Source organism: Salmo salar, chromosome ssa29, assembly GCF_905237065.1.
Source record: "Salmo salar chromosome ssa29, Ssal_v3.1, whole genome shotgun sequence".
Classification (NCBI taxonomy): domain Eukaryota; kingdom Metazoa; phylum Chordata; class Actinopteri; order Salmoniformes; family Salmonidae; genus Salmo; species Salmo salar.
Genome location: NC_059470.1, coordinates 24,770,187 through 24,783,994, shown reverse-complemented (window position 1 = coordinate 24,783,994; position 13,808 = coordinate 24,770,187). Strand labels below are relative to the sequence as shown.

At 44.8% G+C, this 13,808-nt stretch overlaps 1 protein-coding gene across 16 annotated transcripts in view; it reads right to left on the bottom strand.

The window, feature by feature from the left end:
* Nucleotides 1–13,808, bottom strand: part of LOC106590420 (LIM zinc-binding domain-containing Nebulette) — a 111,799-nt gene continuing 97,991 nt past the window's right edge. For 7 of the 16 annotated variants that reach the window (XM_045710534.1, XM_045710536.1, XM_045710537.1 and 4 more), the window contains 20 exons: nt 13,696–13,794; nt 12,955–13,068; nt 10,237–10,341; nt 10,005–10,109; nt 9,530–9,637; nt 9,296–9,406; nt 8,961–9,074; nt 8,658–8,768; nt 6,951–7,055; nt 6,745–6,843; nt 6,524–6,628; nt 5,934–6,026; nt 5,253–5,342; nt 4,774–4,878; nt 3,983–4,160; nt 3,674–3,715; nt 3,446–3,538; nt 3,091–3,240; nt 2,237–2,358; nt 1–1,990 (listed from right to left, as the gene is read on the bottom strand). In XM_045710534.1, coding sequence (XP_045566490.1) covers nt 1,814–1,990; nt 2,237–2,358; nt 3,091–3,240; nt 3,446–3,538; nt 3,674–3,715; nt 3,983–4,160; nt 4,774–4,878; nt 5,253–5,342; nt 5,934–6,026; nt 6,524–6,628; nt 6,745–6,843; nt 6,951–7,055; nt 8,658–8,768; nt 8,961–9,074; nt 9,296–9,406; nt 9,530–9,637; nt 10,005–10,109; nt 10,237–10,341; nt 12,955–13,068; nt 13,696–13,794 — 2,226 coding nt within the window. In that variant the 3' untranslated portion in view covers nt 1–1,813. The other 9 variants (XM_045710547.1, XM_045710546.1, XM_045710545.1 and 6 more) reach the window with 7 other exon arrangements.

Below are 13,808 nucleotides of genomic sequence, written 5' to 3'. Positions count from 1 at the left end.
TCATTGTTGACAAAGCGTTTTTATTTTTCACACATGACACTGCAGTTAATGACAAAAAAATAAAACAAATGGTTAACTCAGGAAAAAGTGACATCTCACTAAAACTCAGTGATGGTGTACAAACTGAGTAAAACATTTTCTTTTATAGAGACATTTCAAAACGAAACTACTCGAAGCAATAAACCACTGGACAAAACAAATCTATGATGTTTCTTGCTGTCCCATTATTTTCTCTTCAAGGCCAATAAATATTACCATTTTATAAGTTAGCCATTTCTGTTTATTAGCTACCACATTCCATGATAACATGTAATCTACAATAACATGTTAAAGAGATCCCCAGCTACCATGTATCCAGAAACTATATCATTGAATGGCCACAGTAGGCCTAGTATTCAATAATCTTTGCACCCCTCAAGATATTACAGTATAAACCATTTATAACATGCACCAATACATGTACTGTTATTAGTGTCTGCAATCCTGAAGAGTAAAATAGGATAATCTGATACTTTATAGAAGCTTATACATCACAATACTGTTCACAATAGTTCAGAAATGTCAAGATTTGCAATCCAAATTCATACACCATTCTTGGGTGTTACTTGAAACTGTGCACATAGCAAAATATGACAACCATGTTGCCAGTTAGCTCTAAATTATGTGGACATAATCTAATCAAAGCCTGTGTGCGGCTTAACTGGTATATGAGATGTAAATAATCCACTAAACTCACAGAAACAGGTGAGATTGTGTGACTCGTTGACTATAGATTGCATCAACTATATTTATTTGTGGAGCTGGTTTAAACCAAACCCTTATGTCATCAGACAGAAACAGTACGAAGCGACGTGTTAATGAGATAACAAAAGCTAAACAGCTAACTTTCTGGCAATCACTGTCAGGATTTTATTGAAACATACATTTCTCCTCAACTCCCTCTCCCTTTCCCTCCTTTGTACATAAAACACAGTTAGTGTGGATGTCTAAATGCGAAACATAATAATAGAAATGAAATACAAAGGAGTATATGAAGAAGGCCCCATTCTGGTCCTGGAGGACTATGTTGGGCTCTATTCAAGCAAACCCGCTAAGCACTTTTCCAGGATAAGTCGAAAACATTATTGTTCTTGTGCTGCAAAACTGCACTTTTGGAATCATGAAGTCAACACAACACTGTTTACTGTGTGAAACGAACAGAAACTGCACTGCCTAACAAATTCAAATGGGCTTTCTATTGTGTGAAACATGATGTTTTCGACTGCATTCCATTGAATATGTATTTTTGTCGGCTAATGTTGTCTATTTGAGGGTTGCAATTCTCTGATTGAATTATATAAACAATTTTAATGAACTCTGATCACGTGGGGCAAGCCACCAATGCCTTAAATGAAACCAAAAGCAAAACGTATTACATGATTACTTTAAACATCATTTTCAGCGGATATTGTGGCTATGATAGTTTGTGCCTGTAGTCTAGACAAGGCAAATCGAACAACTCCATTCAATTAATGTATCTTACTGATGCAGCTCTCCAGGACCAAACTTAAAACAGACACTTGCGGAATGGACTCTGCCTACACCATGGTAAGGCTAGCCCTTGGGTCCATCTCAATAATCTAGAGTAGCCTCCTTTCCTCATCTCCTCTCCTTCATCTGTACTGACATGAAAAGAACTGGACTGGTGAAAGTCAATTTCCTAGTAGTCATGCAATCCACCTTATCCCTTCCACCTATTCAATCAGTGCAGATGGAGGAAAGGAGACAAGGGGAGAGGAAAGAAAACCACTTGAAGACTATTGAGATGCATCCCTTAGTTGAAGCACTCCACATAGTTGGCGGGGAGCATGCCTGATTTGCCGGTCCTCTGCACGGTGCCGTACATCCAGCCCTCGTCGATGGGCTGAGCGTTGACGATGACGTCACCGTCGCGGAAGGACACCTCGTCGTGGTCCTGCGCTGCGTAGTCGTACAACGCCCGGTACACTCTCTGAACGGGAGGAGTGGGAACAATGTTAATCATGTGGGTTTGTGTCTACAACGTTAATAGTACAACATAAATATCACGGCACACAAGTAGTGGATTGTGTGAATACGTTTTTGTTTCTTTTTGTTAACAAATATTTGACTGACATATTTCGGATAATTTCCTAATTGAATTGACCATGGCATACAAATAAGATCCTGTAGGAATTTAAAAAAATGACAATAATAGACTGCTTGCATTGGAACTCACCATGGTGACAGATGGGGGGGACTGCACAGACCTCACAGAGGACATGCTGGTCTGGTGCATGTAGCCATACCCATGCTGCTGCTGCTGAGCACTCTGATGGTATGCCCCAGGTAGCACAGGAGCTTGTAGTCAAAGACATACAGGTAGACACATAGACATTGATAACAACATTTTGAGACCTTTCATTTAGTACTCAAAACAGTTTTTTTGAGCAGGAATACCATCTCCTTTGAGTCGCACTGCGCATACTAGGTGATTGTTAGAACATCCCAAAGAAATCTAAATGGATCCATGCCATCCCCAGTTGACCTGGAAATCAATCAAATAGTTACTGACTGTTAAGTATGTCTGTGGGCAGGGAAGAGAACTGTGAGAGAGTTAGAATTAAAACAGTTAAACATCCCAACCATCGTCAAAACCCTAGGAGGCTTTCAAGCATTGGATTAGGGACTCCTGTGTACCTCATGTCAGTGGGCTGTTGGTCAGGTTGTATAGAGAAGGGCGAGGGAGGCATTCTATTGGTCAGACACGTGCTGGGAGAGGAGTTAGGTAAGAGGGGAATCAGGAGTCACACTGATAGTCAATGGGTGAATGAATCATGTCTACTTCTTCCACCGTATGTGTGTGTGTGTGTGTGTGTGTGTGTGTGTGTGTGTGTGTGTGTGTGTGTGTGTGTATATGTGTGTGTGTGTGTGTGTATGTGTGTGTGTGTGTGTGTATGTGTGTGTGTGTACACACGTGCTTGTTATTGGTGTGTTGACTCACAAGTTCAAGCATCTGTATGACCTAATATTTCAAAAATCAAATTTCTAAGTGTCTATATGTTTACATTTTTCTGACTGAGCTCTGACTACCTCTGTCCTGGGACTGCAGTGCGGAGCTGCTGCTGCAGACAGACAGGCTTTTGTCCCACAGGTCAGAGGCAGAGGCCAGTGAACTCACTGACTGGGCCTGCGAGTGTACCGACTGCTGAGACTGCTGCCGGGTGAGGCGGCTCGCACGCTCTGATGCACAGCCACAAGAGGGCGACAGAGACAGTAGGAAAAACAACAGTGAGGAAAATAACAGAACGAGGCAATGGAAAGAAAATAAACAGAGAACGTAAGGAGGAGGAAATGAATGTAGAATGTAGAAGAGATGAGTGGAGCAGGAGGAGGATACAGGAAAGTGTGGAGGGAGATGAAAGCATGTTGTAGGGTTTTGTAGTACCAGACAGTCTGTGAAGACTTTTAGACTGAATGTTATCCTCCACAGGGTCAAAGTCAAAGATGGAGCCTGGGTCTGTTCGCCACACCTTAAGGTCTTTGACAGGGGAAAGGTCAGGTAAAGGTAATTTAGACTTACAGAGAAAAGACCGGAAGAAAACAGGAATACAAAGGAACGGAAAACAGAAATCCACAGCTTAAGTCATGTAGATTACAGAGAGTAAACACATACAGTTTCGGGCCAGGTGAGTAGAGTCCAATGTGGAGCTTCCGTCTGCAGAGTGAGAAACTTGTCACAATGGATCTTTTCTGTTTCCACAAATGTAACGTGGACACATCTGGGCTTGGATCCTTGTTGTCACTGACACTAAACAACCCCTAATTGCTAGACACTAGACAGCAAATGTAATTGAAAAACGTTGTTCAAAGGACATCACAAATTCCCCTGACTCTTCAAAGATTAGATTAATTAATTTCCCTGACTTTAAGGTCAAATCCTTTTTGAGGACGTGTGGTGCCTGCCATTTTGTGTGCTGCTCACCTACGATGATGCCGCCGGGTCTCCTGTCCATCTCCACCACCTGTGGGTGCACTCCCTTGTAGGCTGCCTCGCTCATCATCAGCTTGTTCCGGTGGTGCATTCGCTCCATGCTTTGGTCCTCCATCACTGGGGTGCAGCCTCGGCCCCTAGTCCGCTCAAAGTCCTCGTGGTATTTCGCCTGTCAAAGCAAATATGGGTGGCACATTTTCAGCTTCACGATAACAAGTCAGAGTTTTATGTGGCAGCTTAATAAGAGGAATATTATTGATGTACATTGACACATTTGTGAAATCGTGTCACACCAGGCAAATCGTCTGTCAAACGCACAAAAACACATGTGCCGATGCCCACACACACACACACACACACACACACACACACACACACACACACACACACACACACACACACACACACACACACACACACACACACACACACACACACACACACACACACACACACACACACACACACACACACACACACACACACACACAAACAAACAACCAGTGTGCATTTTGGTCAGACAGAAAAGGGTGCATTTTGGTCAGTATGCAAAAAAACTACACACAAGTAACCATGTAAAAATATTTTTATTAGTAAAACACACACTCACAGACACGCTCACAAACACACGCTCATTAGGGCTCCCTCATGAATGGTAACAGCCATGCTGTTAACTCTTTAGCTCCGTGGGTTAAAAGTGCAGCAGTCCCACCCGCCGTGTGCTTGACACGTGTTAACTCGCTCCATGGTCTGCGCAACCGCCATGGTAACCTGAGCTCTACCATGGAGATATCGTTCTGGGACTTCCTGACACGCCTCAGTTCGGGCGTGTCCAACTCGTTGCAGGACCGGCCCTTCATCTCTTTCATCCCGCGCTGGTACTGCACCTGGAACACACAAAAGATAAGCATGGTCATCCTCACCAGCACACTCCCACCTGGGTTTGGTTCAATCTCTAATGTAGTGCCATTTCCACGACATAGGGCACTGCTTGCAGTCAGAGCCCACATACATGTTGCACAGGAGGTTACTGAACGATTTTAAGTGTGGCCCCCACGGACCTCGGTGAAGACCTGATGCGGCCCACGGGCCAAAATGAGTTTGATGCCCCTGATATGAAAGCTCATCTGACCAGAATCAGTGGTAATGACTGGAGTGGAATTTGTGGAATGGTTTGTCGTCATTCCATTCGCTCCGTTTCAGTCATTATTATATCCTCCCCTGATAGGTTGTCATTTCAGGTGCATCCTATGTGACTTGCCGAGCTGATGTTCTCCTGGTTCTGACGGACTCTCTCCAACTCTGGGGTGACTCCCACACTGGTGGCCTGCAGCTGCTTTTTATACTTCACCTGTGGTCACACGACATTCACACAACATTAAAACAACATTCACAAGTCAGAGTTTATCTGTCTCCACAACCAGAAAACCAGTTTGCAACCAGAATATTACATTATTATGACGTCCCATGCCAGATTTTGCCTCCAGGGTATCATTAGTGATTGGCAGCTGGGTGAAAACAGTGTCCCGGTTCAGTTGCCATGGCTCCAGAGGTCCTGGGCTGCCTGGCTGGGACCCTGTGTCCCTCCCGTCTGCTCTGCTCCCTCAATGGGGGATTGTTCAGCAAGGTCCACTAATGTCTGTAATGACTTAGACCAGGGCCAGTGTGAAAGGCTGTCTGTGTCAGGCGGGACAGGACAGAGTTTCAGACCAAAATAATGTTCAATAACAAACCAAGGGCTTTTGAGGAGTTTAAATGTAATGCCAGGAGCAAATTCAATGGTAGGCATTGTATCAGTAACTAAATGGTTGTTCAGTGTGTCTGCCGTTTGTCATTTTTAGTTTGCAGCAATGAAGCTGTAGAAAACCCAAACAAAACCAGATGAAACCAGATTTCAAAACAAGCCCTTCCTGTGAGGTCAAAGGTCAGACAAGGTTCTCACCGAGCTGATGTTCTCCTGGTTCCTGCGGACCCTCTCCGTGTCAAGGGTTTCCATGACTGCCGTCCCGCTCCCCACCCCCTCTCTGTATTTCACCTGGACATGGAACAGAGCCGTCACACAATCTTACAGTGGCACTGTTAACTTGCTCACCGTACAAATGTCATAAAAATTATTCCCATCAACACTCATCATAATATTGAAGACCTTGTTATAATAAGAAAGCCAAGTACATAAGAGATCTAGGTACAGATCTAGGTACAGATCTAGGTTCAGATCTAGGTACAGATCTAGGTACAGATCTAGGTACAGATCTAGGTTCAGATCTAGGTACAGATCTAGGTACAGATCTAGGTTCAGATCTAGGTTCAGATCTAGGTTCAGATCTAGGTTCAGATCTAGGTTCAGATCTAGGTACAGATCTAGGTACAGATCTAGGTACAGATCTAGGTTCAGATCTAGGTACAGATCTAGGTATAGATCTAGGTACAGATCTAGGTACAGTCTAACTTACAGCAACATACTGTAGTTCATAAGGTCCAAGGACTATATGTACAGTACATGGTTGTGTAGAACAAAGGATTACATCTTACATCACTGATTTTCTTTGTGTTCTCTCTTGCGAGGATGATTTCTGGCGTGTCGGTGACAGAAGACATCAGGCTTCTGTGCAGCTTTGAGTCCCAAGCGTACCGACACTGGAGGTTTAGAGCAAAAGGGCAACTGTGTGGACAGATAATACTGCATGTTATAAAAGTGTGTGTGTGTGCGTGTGTGTGCGTGTGTGTGTGTGTGTGTGTACTGTGTCCCTCACTGAGCTGATGTTTCTCTGGTTGTTCTTCACTCTCTCCATCTCGGGGGTGTCGAACCCATATGAACCCTTCAGCTTCTCTGCTTCATCCTTGTACTTCTTCTGCATAAAGCCGAGAGATTGACACTCCATTAAAGCACATATCCCATTCATTAGTGTAACATAAAGGGCTACTCATGGTGGCATGCAGTACTGAGAGGTAGCCCTACCTGACTGTAGACATCTTTCATGTAGGCGGCGTGCAGTAGTTCTGGTGTGTCCGTCACGGTACCGTACGAGCTCTCCCTCAGCTGGGCTGTCTGCTTGTAGGAGGCCTGAAAAAGTCAAACACAGACTAACACTTACAGTACACTAACAGACTTAGGTTAGCTTAGCAACAACAGGATATTAAAAGCATCATGACAGAAACACTGGTTTTCGTTTCCTGTTGCATAACATTTTGCTACTCTGTGCCCCAATGAACACGATCAAGGTCTCAAATGAAGGTTTTGTTTTAGAGTGAAACAAAATAGACGCAATATAGTCTCTAAAATGAATGTTTTATGAGGTGGTTTCATAAGACAGCGATGCAGACCGGCGATGCTTAGGCCCATCTATAAGTGATGAGGGAGGACCATACGTTGTCTGTGTGAGTTGCGGTTATGTAATGGAGCCCTGAGGCTGGACGGGTCCATCTGCTGCCTGTTATTTTACCTGATTATAATGACTGTGAAGCTGATTAGTATTACTGTGGGCAGGTCTGTAAAAGAGAGCAGGTGTTCTCAGATGGAACAAATTGCCACAAAGCAGATGTGATACTTTACTGCTGCGTCACATTTGAAATATTGAGAATTTAAAATATGACAAATGTGACTGGTTCCATTTCCGCCTCTAACCCTTTGGGGGCTCCTGTCTAGTTCAGAAGAGGCTGGTGGGAGCAGTTATAGGAGGAGAAGCTCATTGTAATGGCTGGAAAGGAATGAATGGAACGGGGGTCATGTGTTTGATGCGTTTGATGCCATTCCATTTATAACATTCCAGCCATTACAATGAACCCATCCTCCTATAACTCACCCCACCAGCCTCCTAGGGTCTACATATACCAAAGGCTTTGGATAGTTGTAAGCAATATGATGATGGCTCTACTTGGACAAAGTTGTAGGGGCTAAGTAGAGAAATGGAGCTGGGCCTAACTAGTGGTATGGGTTGGGCCCTACCTGGCTGGTTAACTAGTGGTATGGGTTGGGCCCTACCTGGCTGGTTAACTAGTGGTATGGGTTGGGCCCTACCTGGCTGGTTAACTAGTGGTATGGGTTGGGCCCTACCTGGCTGGTTAACTAGTGGTATGGGTTGGGCCCTACCTGGCTGGTTAACTAGTGGTATGGGTTGGGCCCTACCTGGCTGGTTAACTAGTGGTATGGGTTGGGCCCTACCTGGCTGGTTAACTAGTGGTAAGGGTTGGGCCCTACCTGGCTGGTTAACTAGTGGTATGGGTTGGGCCCTACCTGGCTGGTTAACTAGTGGTATGGGATGGGCCCTACCTGGCTGGTTAACAAGCGGTAAGGGTTGGGCTCTACCTGGCTGGTTAACTAGCGGTATGGGTTGGGCCCTACCTGGCTGGTTAACTAGTGGTATGGGTTGGGCTCTACCTGGCTGGTTAACTAGTGGTATGGGAAGGGCCCTACCTGGCTGGTTAACTAGTGGTATGGGAAGGGCCCTACCTGGCTGGTTAACTAGTGGTATGGGTTGGGCCCTACCTGGCTGGTTAACTAGTGGTATGGGTTGGGCTCTACCTGGCTGGTTAACTAGTGGTATGGGAAGGGCCCTACCTGGCTGGTTAACTAGTGGTAAGGGTTGGGCCCTACCTGGCTGGTTAACTAGTGGTAAGGGTTGGGCCCTACCTGGCTGGTTAACTAGTGGTAGGGGTTGGGCCCTACCTGGCTGGTTAACTCTGTGGCTTTCTTGGCCCTCTGCATCTCCAACACGTCACCACTGATCTCCATGCCTTTACCCATGATGTCATTCTCCAGGTCCTTGCGGTACTCTTTCTAGAGGGACAGATTCAACACTGCTTAATTCTCACATAATGTAATGATGGTGTGATATTGTGCATCACAAAGGTGTGTGTGTGTGTGTGTGTGTGTGTGTGTGTGTGTGTGTGTGTGTGTGTGTGTGTGTGTAAATTCCAAGAAGTAAAAAAACTGTGAAAGTGAAAGATGAGTATAGAAGCAAAACTGTACCTCATTGAGGATGTGGCTGGCGTTTTTAGCCCGTATGAGGTCTGGTGTATCCTCCAATCCCAGCCCTGAGAGCCCCCTCCCCTTCACCTCCAGTCCTTCCCTCCTGTACTCCTTCTGTAGGCACCAGACATAGAAAAATCATTACTAGAATGGACATTCTCAATCAAGCAAATGTTTTTCAATTCTAACTGAATGTATGTGTAGATGGTGCATATCAGCAGATGGCAAAATGGACTCAGACCATAGACTTAAGACCACATTCGAAGTAGAGAGACATTTGATTTTGAGATGAACTATCCCTTTAACATATCATAGAGGGCTATGTTGGCACAGACCTCACTCAGGACGTTGCTGGCGTGGCGGGCAGTCAGGTATCCAGGGGTCAGGTCAACGTCCACTAGGGCCTTGCCCCGGATGTGGTCATCATATTCCTTCCTGTACTCTCTCTGATGTCAGTGGGAAGGAAAAGGCACGCCATCACCCTTCTGTCATTACCACGCACGCACGCACGCACGCACACACACTTCAGCATGTTACATCATTACAGTAAAGGCAGGTGTGTCACCCACCTCACTTTGCATTTTCTGAGCCTCCTTGGACACTCTGTAAGACTGTGTGTCCACAAACTCCATCTGGGACTTGCCTTTGTTTCTCTCATACTCTTCCTTGTATTTCACCTGTTAGGGAAGCACATCCATTAAACCACAAGAGGCAGAAACATCGACGATCAATAACGTGTGTGGGAGTAATAATATACAGTATAATATATGTACCTTACAGTACAGTGAGTGCATACATTTTTTGTGTGTGTATGTGATCACTGCAGGTGGTGAACCTACAACCTTGCAGCTAACGCCACGCTTATCCAACAGAGCCACACAGCCCAGTTATCTTTAAAAAAAACATCCGGGAGGTCATACTGGAGATCCACGCCGTTCCACCTCAGGCTCATTTAGATGTTTTGACCCTCAGCGTTGAAACATTGTTTCAGTAAACCCCATGGTAGTATAGACCACAGCGTGAGGAATCTCTTACTATTCCCACCTGGCTGTGCAGTACCGCATTCTCCCTGTGGTGGAGCTGTTCTGCTGTGTCCAGTGCTATATGGTAGTGTCCCTTAGACTGCTCGTACTTCTTCTTGTACTCTACCTGAACAGACAGAGGACAGGTGTTGGTTAGAGCAGGGTTGGATCAAAAGCCTGCACAGTGCACAGCTCTCTAGGAGGGTTACTAGACGTTCTGATCTGTATCAGGGAGAGGGAGAGGGAAACATTACGTTGCTCTGCAGCTTGCTGGCGTGTAGAGCGTGTTTCAGCTGTAGTAGGTTGGACAGGTCCATGGATCCCTCGATCACCTGGTTCTGGTTGGTCTTATACTTCACCTGTAGAAAACAAACAAACACAGATAGAAACCTTTCTGAAATTAGTGTTGTCCTTCACATGCGGGGGGTGCAAGGCATGGACGAGGAAGCAATGTGAGGATTCTATGAGGTAAACAACAGAGGATTCACCTCACTCATCCCCACGGGAGTGGTACAACTGGCTTGGGGTCAATTCCTGTTTTAATTCAAGTCAACAAAAATGGCCCATTGTTTTTACTGAGGATGCTTTCAATGTCAATTCACCTCCTGAATTGACTGAACTGAGATGACATTAACACCAACCCTGGTAAATACACAGGAAATCTGTTCTCAAATCCTAAGACGTCTGACATGGGAACTTTCATCCTCACAGCACAGGCTACAGCTTCTCATCCAAAGGGCCCCACTCTCTTTAGTTTCAACCAAACCCTCCATTTGCCTTTAAAAGGTTCCCATGGAAACTGCTAACACAGCAGCATGAATTTTAGCTAAGTGCACGTTGAAAGCAATAAAACATAGGAACCTCAATGGAACAAACCCAGGAGACGGGAGAGGAGCTGAGGGGGGTGTCCCATTGAGGTTCCATTTACAGGTTGTTTCTGAAGAGACATTTGAGGAGTGTACTATAATACCCCACTACCGAGCCGAGCACAGCTGAGCTGCCACATTCAGTAGCCAAACGTTGTTGAAAGTTGCAGATAGAAATGCTACAAATAGAGCCGGTGTGATTCCTTATTCTACATGTCAGAGAGGCATGTAGAAAAACATGACTGTTCTACATAGCTTATTTCTATCTGAAAGTTGCATCCTGCTGAACATGCCCCAGGTTACGCATCCACCATAATGGCCGGAACTGTGTTGGAAAAGACAATGTGGGAAGAAAATCAGAGACAGCACTGTACAGTTTGGGCCGGTGCAATAGTGTGTAAAGGGTATACAGTTGAAGTCGGAAGTTTACATACACTTAGGTTGGAGTCATTAAAACTCGTTTTTCAAACACTCCACAAATTTCTTGTTAACAAACTATAGTTTTGGCAAGTCGGTTAGGACATCTACTTCGTGCATGACACAAGTAATTTTTCCAACAATTGTTTACAGACAGATTATTTCACTTATTATTCACTGTATCACAATTCCAGTGGGTCAGAAGTTTACATACACTAAGTTGACTGTGCCTTTAAACAGCTTGGAAAATTCCAGAAAATGATGTCATGGCTTTAGAAGCTTCTGATAGGCTAATTGACATAATTTGAGTCAATTGGAGGTGTACCTGTGGATGTATTTCAAGGCCTACCTTTAAACTCAGTGCCTCTTTGCTTGACATCATTGGAAAATCAAAAGAAATCAGCCAAGACCTCAGAAAAAAATTGTAGACCTCCACAAGTCTGGTTCATCATTGGGAGCAATTTCCAAATGCCTGAAGGTACCACGTTCATCTGTGCAAACAATAGCACGCAAGTATAAACATCATGGGACCACTCAGCCATCATACTGCTCAGGAAGGAGATGTGTTCTGTCTCCTAGAGATGAACGTACTTTCGTGCGAATAGTGCAAGTCAATCCCAGAACAACAGCAAAGGACCTTGTGAAGATGCTGGAGGATACAAGTACAAACGTATCTATAGCCACAGTAAAACGAGTCCTATATCGACATAACCTGAAAGGCCACTCAGCAAGGAAGAAGCCACTGTTCCAAAACCGCCATAAAAAAGCCAGACTACGGTTTGCAACTGCACATGGGGACAAAGATCGTACTTTTTGGAGAAATGGCCTCTGGTCTGATGAAACAAAAATAGAACTGCTTGGCCATAATGACCATTGTTATGTTTGGAGGAAAAGGGGGGAGGCCTGCAAGCCGAAGAACACCATCCCAACCATGAAGCACGGGGGTGGCAGCATCATGTTGTGGGGGTGCTTTGCTGCAGGAGGGACTGGTGCACTTCACAAAATAGATGGCATCATGAGGGAGGAAAATTATGTGGATATATTGAAGCAACATCTCAAGACATCAGTCAGGAAGTTAAAGCTTGGTCGCAAATGGGTCTTCCAAATGGACAATGACCCCAAGCATACTTCCAAAGTTGTGGCAAAACGGCTTAAGGACAACAAAGTCAAGGTATTGGAGTGGCCATCACAAAGCCCTGACCTCAAGCCTATAGAACATTTGTGGGCAGAACTGAAAAAGCGTGTGTGAGCAAGGAGGCCTACAAACTTGACTCAGTTACACCAGCTATGTCAGGAGAAATGGGCCAAAATTCATCCAACTTATTGTGGGAAGCTTGTGGAAGGCTACCCAAAACGTTTGACCCAAGTTAAACAATTTAAAGGCAATGCTACTAAATACTAATTGAGTGTATGTAAACTTCTGACCCACTGGGAATGTGATGAAAGAAATAAAATCTGAAATAAATCATTCTCTCTACTATTATTCTGTCATTTCACATTCTCACAATAAAGTGGTGATCCTAACTGACCTAAGACCAGGAATTCTTACTCGGATTAAATGTCAGGAATTGTGAAAAACTGAGTTTAAATGTATTTGGCCAAGGTGTATGTAAACTTCCGACTTTAACTGTAAGTGCACCACGTGACTGGGGTATGTGTGGGGACGGACAGGGCGCTTTGGAGACCAACCTGGCTGGTGAGGGCGTGGGCAGCCTGTGTGTGTTTGAAGGACACACAGTTGCTGGGGTTGTACTGGGGCCTCTGACCCTTGAACTCCCTCTCAAACTTCTCCTTGTAGTGCACCTGATGTGTGTTATGAGTGTGTGTATGAGAGAGAGTGAGATAGAGATAGAGATATGTGAGTACACACAGCGACAGCAGAAATTATGAGGCACACACACCATTACCCCCTTATCCACCCATCTTTCTTCCCCTCAGCAATCCACCTCCCCCTCCTCCCCCTTCATCTCCCCGTCCAGCAGTCATGACAAAGCACGTCTGTGGTGCTAAACCAGGGGACCCAGCAGGTCTGGGACCAGGCAAGGCATGAATGTCCTTTCATTAAACAGTGGCCGAAGGACAGAACACTAAACACTGTAAAACAGTAGTAGACACACACACACACACATACATACACACATATATATATATATATATATACATGTATATATGTGTGTATGTGTGTCTACTACTGTTTCACATTTTATAACCAGGTATTGTACCATTGACTGGAGAATTAGTTTGTCTCCAACCATGAAGGGAAGGAGCTAAGGAAAGGATACAATGAAAGGAGATGGTTTAAGTGTATTGCGACAAAACCATGCATCTCGATACTGTTCTGACATACCCTTCTGCCACTGTTAATGAGACGAGGGAAGGAGACAATATATATACATATATACATACATATGGAATGTTTTATTATCTTACCAGGCTAGCGAGTTTGGAGGCCACTTTGGCATGCTCGATATCAGATCTTCCCAGGACATCATTGTAGATTTCATGCTTAGTTTTACTCCTATAGGACACCTGTGAACCAGAGG